Raw genomic sequence first — 16,702 nt, forward strand, 5'->3', positions numbered from 1 at the left:
TGCGGGAAACCCAGCTGAGTTCCGGGCAGCGCCGTGACGTCACGCGGTCGCCGCCGCCGCCGCAGCCTCTTAAAGGGGCCGCGTCGCGCCGGGCGGGCCCGTGCGCCGTGCTGGTAGCAGCGCCCCCGCGTGGGGCTGAGGGGATCGGCCCTGTGGGGCTGAGGGCATCAATCCCATAGGACTGTGGGGATCGATCCTATAGAACTGTGGGGATCGGTCCCTGTGGGGCTGTGGGTATCAATCCCTGTGGGGCTGAGGGGATCGATACCATAGGGCTGTGGGGAGCATCACCGTGGGGCTGTGGGGATCGATCCTATAGGACTGGGGGGATCGATCCCTCTGGGGCTGTGGAGATCGATCCCAGTGGGGCTGTGGGGATCGATCCTATAGGACTGGGGGGATCGATCCCTCTGGGGCTGTGGAGATCGATCCCAGTGGGGCTGAGGGGATCGATCCTATAGAACTGTAGGGATCGGTCCCTGTGGGGCTGAGGGGATCGATCCTATAGGACTGTGGGGATCGATCCTATAGAACTGTGGAGATCGATCCCTGTGGGGCTGTGGGGATTGATCCTATAGGACTGTGGGGATCGATCCTATAGAACTGTGGGGATCGGTCCCTGTGGGGCTGAGGGGATCGATCCTATAGGACTGTGGACATGGATCCTATAGGACTATGGAGATCATCCCCGTAGGGCTGTGGGGATGGATCCCTGTGGGGTTCTGAGTGTCAGGCCCCACTGCAGGGCTGTGGGGATCAGCCCGTGTAGGACTGTGGGGATGGATCCCTGTGGGGCTCAGCATGTCAGCCCCCACAGCAGTGCTGTGGGGATCAGCCCCTCCCCAGCGCCCGGTGCCACGGACAGGCCTCACACTGGTGGTTTACAAAAGAGACTTTATTGCTGCGCTGCTGCCTGGGCACAGCCAGGGACAGGTGAGGATCACCCAGGGGCCTCTGCCGCCCTGGCCCTGCTGTCCCGGCCCTGCAGCTCAGAGAAAACCCGCGTGAAAAAACGGCCTGTGGGCCCGCAGGAGATTCTGTGAGGGCAGGTGAGCTGTGGGCTCACACGGGGCTGGGAAGCACCAGCAGCCAAGAGCCGGTGCCCGGTGCCTCCCCACACCGGGAGCCTCGGGGCCACCGGTGTCTCAGGGCTGCCTGCAGCCGGCACACGGAACCGACCGCTCCCACCTCCTGTGGGGAGGGAAGCTGTGGCAGGACCCCGAGGCTGGGACAGCACTGTTTGAAGGAAAATAATTCTTTAAAGGTAAAGCAAGTTTATATATTGGGTTATGTGAGCAGCAGCAGCAGCCTCGTGCTGGGGGAGCAGGATGGGGAATGCAAGGCTGGGGCTTGCAGCGGGGCTGAGTATGTAAGAGGCAAGCTGGGCTGAGCCAGGCAGAGCCCCCAAGGCACCGTGTGCTGCCTTCCTGCTGCCTCACTCAGGGCATGGAGTGAAGCTGCAGAAAGCAGGACACAGGGAGGAAAGCACAGGACGTGGGCATGGGCATGGGCATGAGCCTGAGCTGTGCCAGGACCCCTGCAGAAAGCAGACGCTCAGAAATGCTCAAGGTCCTGTGCTGGGCAGGTGTCAAGGCCTCTTTCTGATGGTCTAGAGGCTCACATGGCAGCAGTGCATCCCATATCCCTCTGGAAACAAGTCCCTAGCCATGGTGGCTGCTCCAGCATTGCTGCCTGGGTGTCCCCCTCTCCCAGGGCAGCAAGTGTGGGCCCCACTGCCTGCTGCCACCACCTCTGTGGGTGTGGAGGGAGCAGACCCAGCACCCCACCTCCATGCTGCTCCCTGCCCTGGGACTCCTCCTGGATCTCTGGCAGATCCCTGACCCATGTGAGAAGCCTGCAGCTTGCTCTGTTCCTGCCACAGCCCCGGGGCACAGCGGGGAGGAGCAGTGAGCCCCAGCTCTGTGACACCCCAGCTGCAGGGTGGCTTTGGGAAAAGGTCACCGAGTCCTTGGGAGGGCAGAGGAGCAGCCCCACCGGCCCCAGGCCAGCTCAGCTTTGCCATGTGCTGCCCAACAAGAGGATTTGCTCAGCTCTTCCCTCCTGTGCACCGGCTGCATCCCAGTTCCTCTGGTCCCCCGAAGGAGCAGCCGGGTTGGGTGCTGGGAGTCTTCTTGCCTGTGGAGTGGCTGCAGAGCCTGGCATAGGGGGCCAGGTGGTGTGGGCTGGTGGGCTATTGCAGGAAGCTTTCTTGACACCAGGTTTTTCTTATGGAGGACTCTTGAACTTTCAGCTGTACAGCTTCTTGGGATCAGCACTCTCCAGCTGGGTCAGGGCCCTGTCACTCAAAGCACATCTTCAGGTGTAGGGCAAGAAGGCTGCAGCAGGAATGGTCTCCGAGGGTGATTTAGTAGTGTAAGAAAAACAGTTCCGTGTTCCTAATGTTTATGTGCTAAAACTAAAATATAAAATATACCTTGTACAAAGCAGGCAGGGGATCGGCATCAGCTCTGCAGGGTAAGAAGGATGCGTTGTGTACACTTCCCTGGGGCTCCAGGGCAGGGAGAGCTCGAAATGTGAGTGATTTTGTGTTCAGCTGTCATCCACAACCCTTGTGCTCTGCAGCCTGTCCTACTCGCTGTCACTCTTGTCCACCAGTACCGCGTCAGTCTCCTCCGTGATCTCCAGCAGGGTGTGCATGTCAGGGCTCTCCCCACGCATCAGGTCTGAATTTTCTCCTTCCTCTCCACCAACCTCCACCAGCTCTGTGGCTTTCACCTCCACCTCACCCTCTCTGATTTTCTTGACATGGAAAGTGAAGGGTGGCACTTTGTAGACGGCTGTCTTGGATCTGGCATAGATGGTGTGATCAGGGGTGAAAGACTTCCTCAGTTTGTCCCGAGAGCTCTTCATCTTCTCTCTCCTTTCGTTAGTCACAATTTTAGTGCCCAGTTTGTTCATCCTCTTCTCCAGGTTGTGGCGGGTCTTCTCCAAGTTGTGGCGGGTCTTCTCCAGGTTTTCCTTGGTCTTTAGCTTAGTCTTTTCCATCTTCTCCTTTGAGAATGCCTTCTTAAAGTCATCCACCCTTTTCATGCCGCTCCTTTTGATGCGTTCTGCCCGTGACTCTTCGATAATCTCCTCAATCTCCACCTCCTCATCCGAGGAGAGCTGGACATGGTCCTCCTCCGCATGGTCCTCACCCACAGGGACCTCCTCACCCTCACCTTCCTTCTCCAGCTTTTCACCTTCCTTTAGGGACTTGCTGATGCTCAGTTTAGATGGGAGCTTCACTTCATCCTGCAAGACACAGAGCGGAGCCAGTGAGACACACAGACACCGGCAACCCCGGAGCCAGCCCGTCCTCCCTCCCACACATCGGCCTCCACCCAGCTAAACACACCCAGGTACCTCAGGCCTGGCCTCATCCTCCCTCACTGCAGCTGATAAAGTCATGGTGAGGAGGATCCGCTTAGGACTCTCCCGTACCAGGACTCAGGCACCAGCTCTGCTCACCCTAGGCTGGCTCCAAACTCATCTGTGATGCCAGAAGTATGGGAAAGGCAGCCCAGCACTGAAACTGGAGCCTTTTCCTTCTTCCTCTGTCTGTGTCACAGTCTTGTGCCCTCCAGTTTCATCTTTATCCTGGACCATGTCCAGGGACATGTGGACCACCAGGACTGTGGTCTTCAGGATTCCAGCCTGGCCAGGTCCAGCTGTGACCCCAGGCACAGCACAGGGCTGCAGAGGCACAGCCAGAGCTGAGAGTCTGGCTACAGCACCAGCATGCACACTCTGTCCTGGCCGTCCCCAGGCTGCACTCAGACTTTCCCAAGGCCTCAGGATCCAGATGTGGGGCTGGGAATCTCTTGGGATGCAGCAGGCTGCCCTGTTTTTCCTATTTCTCCACTGGGGAATAAGTTAGAGAATTTGCCCAAGTCCATATCTGGAGATAGTGGAGACAGTGGTCCCAACTCACACAGCCTGGTCTGCAAGGAGACACAGCTCTACTTGGATTCATTCAGCTTCTCCATGAGCCTGAGCCAGCCAAGTTCCTGATCCCAGTGGCAGAGGACAAGCATGTGCCTGGGAGAGGGGCACAGATCTGGAGTGGGATTGGTTTTCATCTGAGCAGCACATAGCATGCGTCCCTGCTGCAGTGATTCACCTCTCTGTTCCCAGGACAGGCTGGAAATAGCCCATCACTGTACAGAGCCTCACAGCTGCAGGGCTGCAGCTCACGCTCGGAAATTTATTGCCCAAGCAGTTCTAATCTACAGAGCTGGGTGGGAGAGGTGGGAGCTGCCAGGACCAGCCTGTCAGGAATCCAGCAGCAGCCAAAGGGCAATGTGTGGAACGGGCACTCAGCATGTGGAGCTGCTGGGCTGAGGTTTGGAGGAGAGCCTGGGCAGCAGGACAGCCTGGTGCCATTCTGAGCCCTGGGCAGGCAGCAGCAGAGCAGAGCAAGGATGGCATTCCAGCCCTGCACTGGAAATCAAGGGGCAGCCCCTGGTGTACCCCAAGTGCTTGAAGTGCGTGGCAAACGCTGGAACACCAGCAGTGATTTGCCTGCCCCTGGCTTGGGGACGTGGCCAGGGTGACTCTGCTGTGGCACCTCCCATGCTCTGCGTGTCACAGCAGCTGCACAAAGGAGCTGCACGGGTGCCAAGAGCCAGGACAGGGGGGTGGCCGTTCCCCCAGGCGTGAGGAGGGGTGTTCCTGGTGCTGTAGTGGGACAGAACATCCCGGTCCCTGCTCAGAGCCGGAAGGGACAGGGTGTGTGCACACCCTCACCCTGAGCACTGTCCCACCCCACGCCACTGCCCTGCCTCACCAAGGTCACTGCCATTCTGTGCCTCTGGCCTGAGCTCCTGGAGATGCCCTCCCTGCAGGCATGGGTGCTGTCCCCAGCCCTCTGTGCTGTCCCCAGCCCTGCCTTCCCTTCCACCCCTGGAGAAGTGACACAACTCATCAAATATGTGACTCCAGCACAGCTTCACCTGCGTGAAATCCAGATGCTCTCAGCTGCTTTCTCATTTTTTTCCCTAAGCACAGGTACTGGTCCTTGGGCCAGATGAAGTTCTGGAAGCACAAGGGCATCTGGAGAAACTTTTGTGAGCAGTGGAAAGCCAGCTCCGTGGAGCACTGGGCTCAGTGGGGGTGGCATAGGCTGCAGTGTCTGTGGTGAAAGCACAGAGCTTTCATTCTGGGTTTTCTTCAGAGCAGACAACTGTGCTGGGTGAAGCTCTTCACCCTCCAGATCACAGGTCAGGTCTCATACACTTTGTGGGGATTAAGGTGAAGTGGCCAACATGTGTTTTCTTCATTTGATGAGCCACTTCAGCAGAAAACAATACACACACTCTCCAGAGGGCCAGGTCAGTCCAGGGCAAACCCACATCAGGGGGAAGGCAGGGATCCTGTTCTCCACAACAACACCTGCCAGAGCAATCCCAGAAAATTCCAGGGACCCTGCCCAGCCAGCAGAACATCAGGAACTCCAGCCACTTCCTTCCCTCTGAGGCAACACAATGAGCCAGAACAAAGGCATCCCCCTCTTGCCTGGCACAGCTGTCCCTGGAAATGGGCCATATCCTGCAAACCCTGATCCTATCAGCCCCTTGTGAGCTCCAGAATATGTGTTTGCAGCAAGAAACACCACCTCAAACCTCCACGTCTGTCACATAAACAACAACCTTTCCTCACCTTTCCTTGTGCTACACCAGTATATCCAGCTCTTGACTGAATTTTCTGATGTGATGGGATGGGCTGGGCCAGCAATGCTCCCATCCAGCCTCAGCAGCATCCTGCAGCTTTTCCCTCACAGCCACCAAGACATGGCCAGCAGCAGTTTTGGGTACATGGCACAGTGGGAGCAACAACCCCTCTTGGGGTGCCTGCAGCCCTCCCAAACCCTGCACTTCACCTGCAGAGCAGCAGCTGCCCAGCTCTGTGATCCCACAGAGCACTCTCCCTTCTCCCACTCTGCCAGCCCTGAGGCTTTATTACTGCTCCGTCCCCACAGCCCAGCCCAGCCTGGCAGTGCTCACAGCTCTGTCAGGAGGCACTCATGGATCAGACCCAGAGGCACTGAGGGAGCACAGCCCTTCTCATACGTGGGGATCCCAGCCTCCCCCCTTGGGATTGTTTCCAAGAGCTTTTCTCCAGCTGTGTTTGGGAAACCCTTCATGTCCTGCTCCTGGTTTCTCTCTCTCCCCTAGGCATAATTCCTGCATTTCCCATCCTCAGCCCACCTCTTCCTCACTGATTGCTGGTCTGACCAGTAGATGACCAGCTGGGGACCACTGGAGGATTTTCAGCAGTGTGCTAAGGGACAGTCCCCAGAGTCCAAGCTCCCCTGCATTCAGGGAGCATTCCTGTGGGTTCAGGCACAGCACAGCTGGTGTGAGAACATCCACAGCTCTGGCACACCTTGATGGGGACCAGCCCGTTCTGCTGAGCATCCCTTGCATGTACCCACCCCCTGCACCCAGGCACTGCCCAAGAGCCACCAAGAGTCTCCTCCTCCCTGCCCAGGAGGTTTCTCCAGTAGGGAAGGGGAACTGCCTGGTGTGGGCAGGACATGCCTGCAGACACAGGCGTGCAGGATAATGGGACGTGACTGAAACAATCAAGAGCCATCCCAGGCCCATGGCTGGCTGCTGCACAAATCCCTGCTCTGTCCAAGCAAGGCACTATGCTCTCTGCACTTCATTTTACTCATGACTCATCCAGTTGAGCCACATTTTTAACACCAGGCATTCTATTTTTACTCAGAAAACACTGATCCTGAAGTGGGCGAGTCCAAAATCCTGGGTCTTGGCATCCCTGCCTGTTGGGGTGTTCAAAACCTGGCTCCCAATCAGCAGAGGCAAACCAGTTCTGTCCTCTCTGTTTGCATCCAACTGGCACAAGGATAGCAAGTAAACAACATTTTTCAGAAGATTTTGTTACCAGCAGCAGCAAACTCCGTGTACAGTGCAGAGCTGCACCCAGCAGCAGGACAGGGACATGGAGCCTGATTATCCCTGCAGCTCCCGGGATGAGCTGTGCTTTGGGAAGCTCCCTGGCACTGGGCCTGTCCATCTGCGGACTCTGTGGGCACCCAGAGGGGCCCCACAGCCAGCCCCAGGGGCAGCTGGCTGCCAGCTGCTCTGTGTCCTCCTACTTCAAACAACCCCGAGCTGTCGGATCCTCAGCAGTCTCTCCCCTGAGTGGGCTTTTATCTGACATTGTTTTCGAGTTCCCTGGCAGTGAGTCACCCGCGGCCCACGGCCATGGACACCAGCCTGGTTGCTACAACACACGTAAACACTTCCCCTGGCTGTATAAGAAGGCCAAGGAGACGCAGAGCTGAGCTGCATTCCCAGTCAGTGTGTAAGGAACTGAGTCCCAGCACTCCCAGCCGCTCTGCTCTCCAGTTGGAAGGTTTAATGGAAGGTCCTCACATGCACATGCAAATCACATCTGCAATTCATTTCACTCCTGTTATTTTTACACAACTGCAGCAGCGCAGAGAGTTTGGTTGATGTTTGCAGCAGTAACATGCAGAAAACGACCAGCTCACATTCCTGGGCTCCGCTATGACCAAATCAGGCTGATCTCAACACTTTGTGAGCTGGAGCCCCTCCTGCACCCACCCCGGGCAGCACGGCCTGGCCCTGGCCTTGGGGAGCCTGGGGGAGGATTAGGAGGAGCTTGGGCAGCAAGCAGCCCTCCAGGTCAGGTCAGACTGTGCCAGAGAACAAGTTCTGCTCCCGTTTCCATGATAACTGCTCTGCTGTGCCAGGCCTCAGAGGACGCTGCTTTGTGCTGACCTTCCAGCAGTGTCATGGGAAGGAGGATTCAGCTATTCCTGAGTAACAACAGCATGCATGAGAGGCACCCTGAACGTAGCAGGGCTCAGCAGCGTCCAGATATCCTGCACAGAGGGGGCTGTGCTTTCCTCTCCAGTGCCTTGGTGGAACGACCTTTTCTGTGGAGACTGAAATTGCTAGTTTGCTAGATCACAAAAAATAAAAGAGTCTTTTCTTAGATCTGACATTCTCCTTGAAAAGGAGGAGTTTTCCCTGGCAGCTTTGAGCAGAGACCAAAATTCCCAGACTTGGTTCACTCTCACCTGGCTCTTGGAATATTCCTGTGGCCATTCCCACTGGACAGTGCTGCAAACGCTGCTGGGTGACCCCCAAAGGGCAGCTGGAGCTTGGGGTGTTTTAGCCAGCAGCTGCACAATGACAGGAAGGCAACAGTGGCCTCTGTGGACTAAATGTTACATGAACAACAGTTAAAGTCACCACTCCAGCGTGTGCAGGACCTGACTCTGAGCAAGCAGCCCCAGGGACTGTGGCCAGACAGAAATGGGAGATGCTGCAGGGGCTGCCCAAAACATTGGAAGTTTATGTCACAGTTTGTGCTCTCTGCCTGTTTTACCTGTTTAAAACAACAACTTCAAACCATACCACAATCACAAACTAATGCTCACAAGAAGCCTGAGGAGGTTCCAGGGCTGCATTTCACAGGGAGAAATGGCAGCTCAAAGAACAGGTGGGATTTGCCCAGTCACAGCAGAGCCAGCTGCCCTTGGCCACTTGCCCTTTTTCATGCAAGCCACACAGCAGCTCCTCCTGAGGGAAAATCCCAGCTCCTCACACCCACGCTCATGCAGCAAGCACATTAGTCAGAGCAGGATCAGCCTTGGAGGTCTGAGAGCCCGAGGCAGCCTCAAGCAGGAGAGAAGCAAAGGCTCAGAATCAGCAGCTCCCAGAGCTTCAGAAGAGGTTCAGAGTGATCTTCAGGGGGTGCCGCTGACGAGGCCCTAAACTGCTGCCTCCTCCTGTGTCTTCTGCTGCCCTGGGCCTGTCTCCATGGGCTGGGCTCAGAGGGCAGTCCCTGGCGAAGACTCAAGGCATACCCGTGGCATCTTCTCGGGCTAAGATGAGGAAAACTGCATTTCAATGGCCAGGGAAAGGAAGCACAGTGGAAACACTTACCTGTTCCTTCCAGGAATCTGATTGAGAACAACAGTGATCCGGGTTAGCACGAGAACAGGCAGAGAGAAAAAGGCACAGGGGTCTGTTTTAGTCAAGGGAGAAGCCAGGAAGCAGAATTTGACAGAAAAGAGAGTCAGCAAAGATCTGTGAGATGGAAGAGTGCCTGTCTCTGATTCAGAAGGTCCCAGGAGACACAGGATCCCTTCTTGTGGGTTCAGGCACTGCCACAGGGCCAGACTCTGCTCACAATCACAGGGCTTCAGTGTCACCTGTTGGGGACATGTCTCCCTTTGCTGTGGTGTAGCTGAACTCAGAGTTTGTTTGTAAATGTAAGATCATGAAAAAAAGGGGTGGTGTGTCATGGACATATTTTATGAAAAATCCTTTTGTTAGGATTTTTTCTCCTGAGAAGCTGAGAAGCCACAGAAATTAAATGTAAACAATAATTATCTACTGCTGTGGAATGCAACAGGTGCATCTTTGATTGGTCTCATGTGGTTGTTTTTAATTAATGGCCAATCACAGTCCAGCTGTCTCGGACTCTGGTCAGTCACAAGATTTTATCATCATTCCATTCTTTTCCTTTCAAGCCTTCTAATGAAATCCTTTCTTCTCTTCTTTTAGTATAGTTATAATACATCATTTTCTTTTACTATAATATATATCATAAAATAATAAATCATCCTTCTGAAACACGGAGTCAAGATTCTCATCTCTTCCCTCATCCTGGGACCCCTGCGAACACCACCACAGTGGTGATTTGAAAGCCCTGTGTTTATTGACTGAAGTGCAGAGGCTGCAGAGATTGAAGCAGGCGGCTGCAGCTCCAGAACTCTATCCGCTGCTTTTGTCACGTACTGACCTTACCCTAAAGCAGCGCCAGATAATTCCCAGCAGCTCCCAGATCTCTGCACCCAGTGACACAGCAAAGTCAGGCATGGCCTTGACTCTTGGCTTCCAAGGGTTGGACAAAGTTTGTGTCCAATAGTGCCAAGAGGTTCATGAAAAGAGAAGCCTCAGGCCTTATAGATGAGATTTTGAGTCCTGCTGTAAGAAGTCACCGAGGAATACTGCTGAGATAAAAAGATCTAAAATATGAGGGGAGAAAGCAAATCAGGTTGGGATTAGGTAAATGTTAGAGGGATAAATAATTCAATCTCTAGTAGCATCTCCCTGCCTAGCAGAGTCCTCCTAGCCTCTGTAATTCTGGCTGTTGTGCAATCTGCCTGGCACTTCTTTCTATCATATCAGGCACATCCAGTTACCCTGTGTTCTGGAAGCTGTGTCTGAAAAGCTGGATCTGCCTCATGAGCTGTGAGAAACAGCCACTTGGGACAGGCACCAGAGCTGGTGCAAAGGAAGGGAGGGAGGCTGGGGAGAGGAGGAGGCTGTGCTTGGAAAAATGCTTTTGCCTTTAGTGAGTCAGAAGAGAGGGAGAGCTGTAGGAAACAGAGAAATAAATAGATTGAGAGTGAAAAGGAGCTTTTTTCCCCACTGACAGCATTAAGAAGTTTTGATGCCATTATCAGTCTGTTTGTACCACTGGCTTTGCTCTCAGATCTGCCTGAGCTGATTGATGACTCCGGAGCTGCTCCTGAGCAGCAAAGCAGCAAAGATGGGGTTTGTATTACAGATCCTTTGCAGACACTGACATTTGCATCCTCACATAAAGCTGAAGACTAAACATCCTGAGACTTTTTATTCTAAATATTTGATTTTCCTTTACTGATACTGCACATTTTGTTTCTGCTCTTTGTCTATCTCACAGCTGGACAGTGGACCCACAATTCTTCAGGTGCTCTGTAAGTTGTAGGAGATCTTGCAGAATCAAGAGGACAATCCCAAATGGGACAAAAGAGGGCTAAGCCTGTTGCTGAATAGTTTATAAGTCATTGCTGTGCCTTCTGGGTTGTGCACATGAGAGGCCTGAGGGAGGAATTGGTGATAAGGAGGGATATTACCTTGGGTTTGTTCTCATGATCACTACTCATCCAATCTAACCCTGTCCCAATGGCTGGGCAGCCTCTGGCCCTTTGCTCTGGGACAATTTGTGACTGCACAGCTCAGCCTGGAACTATAATGGTGAAAGGATTTTAGCAAAGCAAACAGTTCTGGCACCAACTGCTTATAAATAATAGCTGAGCAATGAAATATTAATGCAGTTGATACTAGATTGCAACAGAGAAATCCATGCTCCAGAGCTGTATGCTGGTAGACTGGTAATCTGCACTAAAAGAAGTCCTAAGAGTCAGAGCTATTAACATCCTGACTTTTTTTAAGGCTCAGTATCCTCTGAATTATTATCTTGAAACTCTTACAGTTCCATAATATGCAGAGAATATGCAAGATTTTTGTACATCAGGATGTTCATGTGCTGCAATGGAGGCAGCACTGACAGGAGCTGCTTTTGGCTGGATTTGCAGTGATAGTGAAACCTGCTTTTTATTTTAAAGTATTATCAGAAAATGAATACAGTGGCTGCTGCAATGCAAATCCCTTCCCAGTGGGAAGAGGGATGGATGTTCCAGCACAGAGAGCTCTCAGCCACGTGGAGCCAGCTGGTTTTGCAGGAAAAGCACCTGGGTACGTGGTGCTGTTCCTATCCCAGTGCTGTTCCCCCAAATTGCTTTGGAAATTCCTATTTATTTTTAATGCTGGAGCTGGGCAGGCAGCACTGAACTGCAGGCACGTCACCCAGCCAGGCTGTCCCTCAGGGCTGTGGATCTTCCTGGCTCTTGTCAATGCTCCACTGCCATTAAACTCATCATGAATGAGTTTCTGAATGATCAATTTGAAACAAAACCATAGCTCAGGGCAGCTGCCATTCTGTTTGGGCAGTGGAGAAAGGCTGTAGCCCGGGGGCAGTGGGTTTGTATGCCCTGGGGTCCCTGCCCTGTGCTGCTCCTCAGCTCCCTGAGCTCGTGTCTTTTTCCACATTCTTTTGAGGAGCACAGACCCAAAACTGAGGCAGCTCAGGTCTGAATCTGTCACATTAATGAGTGGGTTTGAAATCTCCCCCTCCTCCTCTCCATGCACAGTCTCCCATCCGTATAAGGCCCACGCCAGCACAAAGCCAGGCTGGGCTATTTATATTTCCCTGCCCAGCCCTACCCACCCAACACTGCATGGCTGGGATCCAGGTCCCACCCTGCTCTCCCAACAGCACAGCCCTTCCCACAGAAACTCACAGAGTTTCCCTGAAAACCCCATGAAGGGCAGATGAGCCCCAAGGGAGCATCCTGAGAGGACAGCGTGGGGAGCACACACACCCCTCAGACAAAGCTGCTCTTCCCAACAAAAACACTGCACATCCCCAGAGCTCAGCCCACACCAGCCTCAAAATAAAGGACCAGCACAATTTAGAAATTCAATACTCCTTGTGCGTGCCGAGTGCTGCGGGGGTTTGTCCAGCTGTAACAAAATCAGCCTCTGGCATTTGCAGGAATAAGTTTAATTGTCAAAAAAACAGTTTGGAGGAAAATGCCAAGCTTACATAAACTGCCACGTGCTGCTCTCCAGCTCTCACAAAGTCTGGTTTCAGAGCAGTAGCTGCTTGCACAGGACATCCATTATTTAACCATGAACTGCAGTAACCAGCCCCACGTTGAGGATCCTAAAACCAGGAGATTTGGGACGAAGTCACTTTAGTTTGTTTTTATTAGCAACCACTCTCACGGAATTTTTTGGTGTCCTGATTTCTCTGAAAGACAGGAGCCCGGGACAGAGGCACAAAGGAAGCTCTGAGCTCTGCTCTGAGGCTGCTGAGCAGTGCAGGCACTCACTGACATCAGACTTTTTAGGAAGGTAAATTCTGCACTGAATGTCTGTGTACACACTGGCCTGTCAAAGCTCTCACCTCTGCTTTGGCTCAGCAAGTTTTCAAAAGAGAAAGATGGGGCAATTTGGAGGGGTATGGATATTTTTGAGTATTATTCTAAAGAATTTCTTTAATTCCCTACATTAAGTCTATACAAAAAACTCTTAATTCAGAGAAATCAAACCAGCTCCAGGCAAAATCAGCTCAAAGAGAAAAACAAGTGAGAAAACACAAGCGTGGACAGGACTGAGAGTGATGCCTGTAAATGTTCTGCTCAATACCTCCCCTCAGCCGGGACATGGGAGTGATATCCAGCCCTGCACTTTCTCCCCCAAATTTTGAAACCACCCCAGCAGATGTGCTCAGGATCATGCCACAGGTCAGGCTTTCCCTGATAAAAATTTGGTTTTCATCTCCTCCTAATCTACAGCGAGAACAACACAATTCTCACAGGCAGTCTGACTTCCCTCCGGGGTGCAAAAGTTCTTATTTGCGCTCCTGAAATAATCCCTCCACAATGGCTGAAACCTCAGGACTCAATGCTGAGAGAATAATCAAACATCAAGAACCAGCAAAGAGCTCATTTATCTGTACCTCTTTTATTTCATCCAACTGCAGAACTGTGCAATATTGAACCCTATTAGAGCAGGACCCTTGCTCTGCTCGGATCTCTCACCCAAAAACAGCTACGCTGCTGTAAAAAATCACGGAATTTTTTTTACATCTCCGAGGATGAGTTTATCTCTTGCTCTCCAGAAGAAAAGACTAATAAATCTTTGAATTTGTTAGTCCATCACCCCCAGCTTGGGAAAGCAGCTTTCCCTGAGTCAGAGAGGAGCAATGATGTGCTCAGCACTGCAGAATTAATGACATGACCAGTAACATACCCAACAGACACTTTGGTAGGCGGGGGTCTGAGAAGTGAGACACCGAATTAGAGAGTTCTTTTGTAATTATTTGGTTTTAACTGCAGATACGGTTAGGGAAGCACAGTGAATTGCTCAGTTAACCCCAGGCTGGACCCCAGAGCTGGATGATTTCCCTCCAGGGCCGGGTCTGCTCCATTCCTGTGGAAGTGCCAGCACGTCCACGAGGGCACAAACAGATCCATTTCACATAGTGCAAGCCCTGGAGAACTCCTTACCTGTGCTCTGTGACATTCCAATCACACTAAATTCTGTGCTGGGAAATCCTCCCAAATCCCAAATCATTTCTTCCCCTAATACCTCCATGATTCCTCAAGCCCCTGGCACAGCCCCTGGCCAAAGGACTCTTTCCAAGGCTGCCCTGTCCTCACCACAGCAGCAGGGCCAGGCCCCAAGCTTTTAGAAAGCTTTTTCATATTAGAAAAGAAACTTTGCTCAAAATCAATAAGCCACAGCAAACCAACACAAACTACTCATGAAACACTAACCTGGAGATGTTTGGGATGCTTCCCAAGGACCTTGAACCTTGCCAACTTCCTACCTATTTCCGTAACTGACATGGAATGTTATGTTTAAACAATTCCCTCCACTCCTCTCATTTTGCAGTGGTCGTTGCTTCTGTTTTATTTTTCCACGGATAGACTGATTTACAAAGAGCTTGTAATAAATCCACACACACATATCTGGCTATAACTGGTTGTGTTTCCTGTATGATCTGAACAGGCTTTCAGCCCTTCAGTCATGATAAAACAACAAATGCTCAAGCTCTGAACCAAGAAATCCCACAGGTACGTGTCTGACCCCTGAGCCTGTCATGAGCCACTCGCCCTCAAACCCCACAGAAAGGACCATTCTCCCTTTTATTCTGCTTTTCTTCTCTCTCTTCCCATGATCAGCACTCGAAGCTTCTCCATTTGTTCCTAGCACTGGCTATTATTAACCCAGAGGCTTTCAGCTGTACCATTAACTGTTTCACTCACTTTTCTCCCCTGGCCCAACAGAAGAGTTTGCTCTAATGCAGAAAACTAACTCCAGGCAGGAAACCTGACAGAATCATGTTCCTGTCTCTCTCTCCTTGTTTAATGTTAAGTGAAAACTCCAGCACTTAGTGCAGGGGGTGAACATCAAGCAAACCAAAGTTGTTATTGGGACCCAACAGCAAGGAGGTTCAAGGCTTGCGGGATGCAGAAGAAGGAAGATGGGAATTGCACAAGCCCTCAGCAAAGGCCACCCCGAGCACTGCCAAGCTCAAGGGGCTGGGCTGGATTTTCTCTGACAGCTCTATCTGCCCTGGCTGGACAGATTAACCCTGAGGCTGGGGTTACTATCACTTGTTACCAGATGCATGTCACAAATTTGAAATATCATCGGTCTCCACGTAGACGTACACATGGTGTCTCTTGGTAGAAGGCACGTTGGCAGATGGATTTCCAACACCCCCTTCTAGATCCCAGAGCACTATTGCTCTTTGTTGAGCTAAGCAGTTAAATCAGGTTATTTTGACACTTCACTTGGCTCATTGCAGTGAGTTCTTAGGGCTGGGAACTCACGATTGATCCCTACTTGCATTAAAATTCCTGTTAAATGGGACAACTCTGTCAAACTTTGTCTTAGGACACACAGAACATGTTAAATCACAAATGAGGTGACGGGGGACGCGCCTCAGCTTGGACTGCCAGAAAATCTGGGGAGTTTGGGAGAACATGCAGCGTGACGGGACCCTCAGCAAAGAAAACACCCACTAACAGGACGTAAAGACATCATGAAACACTTTCCTTACCTGATAGATCATGACTTTGAAGTTCCTGCGTTTCAGGAGCTCCGCTTCGTTGGCCTCCAGCTTCTTGATCTGCCCGGCTTGCTTCTCCAGGTTCTGCCTGACGGTTTTCACGTTGACGCTCACCTTGCGCACCTTCTCCAGCATTTTGTTGACGGTGTTGCTGGTGGTGGTGTGTGCCTTGGTCAGCTTGGTCAGCTCTCCCTGGATGCTGGTCACTGCGCTATCCATCTCCTGCTGCCTCTCCTCCAGCTGTGTTTGGGTCAGCTGGATCTGATCCACGGCCCCGATGATCTTGTCCAGCAGGGTCAGCACCATCACGCCGTTGATCTGGTCGGGTTTGATGGGCTCCTCGGGCGCTTGCTCCTCCGAGGTCTCAGAAACGGTGGGTGGCTCGATGATTTGCAAGGTGGTGTCCTCCATGGTGGCTGTCACTGCGGGGAGAGAGCAGGGAAAGCTGAGCCCGAGCCTGGGCTAAACTCCGCGCTGGGAGAGCAGCCAGGAATGGGGAGCGCAGCGAGCGAGAGGCTGTGCTGAAATTCAAATGGCACAGCCCCGCACGGCCGGCCAGTGGAACTGCCCTGCAAAATTTTCCAGCCTTGCAGCAGGTCATTGGCTGACTCCACCTCGGCTATAGAAAAGGAGCCGCTGCCAAATGCCTGCTGACCCACCCTTTTGAAATGATTAAAATAGTTGGAGGGGAGACGAGGGCTCTGCATGCAAACACAAGCACGGCTCAGCCAGGAATGCAAAGCTCTGGAACTGCAGCCGCCCCTGCTTTACTCTCAGTCTAAAGGCACTGAAGTAACAGGAGGAAAAAACAAAATCCTTTAGTGAACGGCTCGGGAAGCTGCTGGGAAGAGAGTGGGAAGCAAGCAGCCCCATCTGGGCACAGCTGTGTGCACTGAAGGCTTTAAACAACTTTTTTAAGGTTTAAACAACTTTTTTAAGGTTTAAACAACTGCACATGCTGAAGTTCAGCTGGAAGCTCAGACCTTTTGCCAGTACTTACATTTGAGGTTTTTTCTCCAGAACTATGAGAGACTGAATTTCAGTATTTTAAAGAAATGCCACAATTTGAATTCAGCAGTTGCATCATGAAAAGTGGACAGGAATCTAAGATACAACAAGTCTGTAGCTTAGGAATGCCCCCTCCCATGTACCTGAATGTGCAGGAGGCACACATGGTACATGCAGGGTGCAACAGATCTCCAATCTGTGTGGAGATTTAACTTCT

The 16,702-nt window shown here is 52.2% G+C and overlaps 1 protein-coding gene across 1 annotated transcript; it reads right to left on the bottom strand.

Moving 5' to 3' along the window:
* Window positions 1-877: 877 nt before the first annotated feature.
* On the bottom strand, window positions 878-16,134 carry CAVIN1 (caveolae associated protein 1). Its single transcript, XM_036398921.1, has 2 exons — window positions 15,469-16,134; window positions 878-3,255 (listed from the first exon to the last, which is right to left on the bottom strand). The coding sequence occupies exons 1-2, from the start codon at window positions 15,886-15,888 to the stop codon at window positions 2,590-2,592; spliced, it is 1,086 nt and encodes a 361-aa protein (XP_036254814.1). The 5' UTR covers window positions 15,889-16,134; the 3' UTR covers window positions 878-2,589.
* Between the last annotated feature and the right edge of the window lie 568 nt (window positions 16,135-16,702).

The sequence above is a fragment of the Molothrus ater genome, chromosome 27 (assembly GCF_012460135.2).
Source record: "Molothrus ater isolate BHLD 08-10-18 breed brown headed cowbird chromosome 27, BPBGC_Mater_1.1, whole genome shotgun sequence".
Classification (NCBI taxonomy): Eukaryota; Metazoa; Chordata; class Aves; order Passeriformes; family Icteridae; genus Molothrus; species Molothrus ater.

Coding starts and splice junctions, on each gene's coding strand:
- CAVIN1 (XM_036398921.1), bottom strand. CDS start 15,888: ATGGAGGACACCACCTTGCAAATCATCGAGCCACCCACCGTTTCTGAG. Junction 3,256..15,468: donor TCAAAGTCATGATCTATCAG/GTAAGGAAAGTG, acceptor TGTGTCTTGCAG/GATGAAGTGAAGCTCCCATC.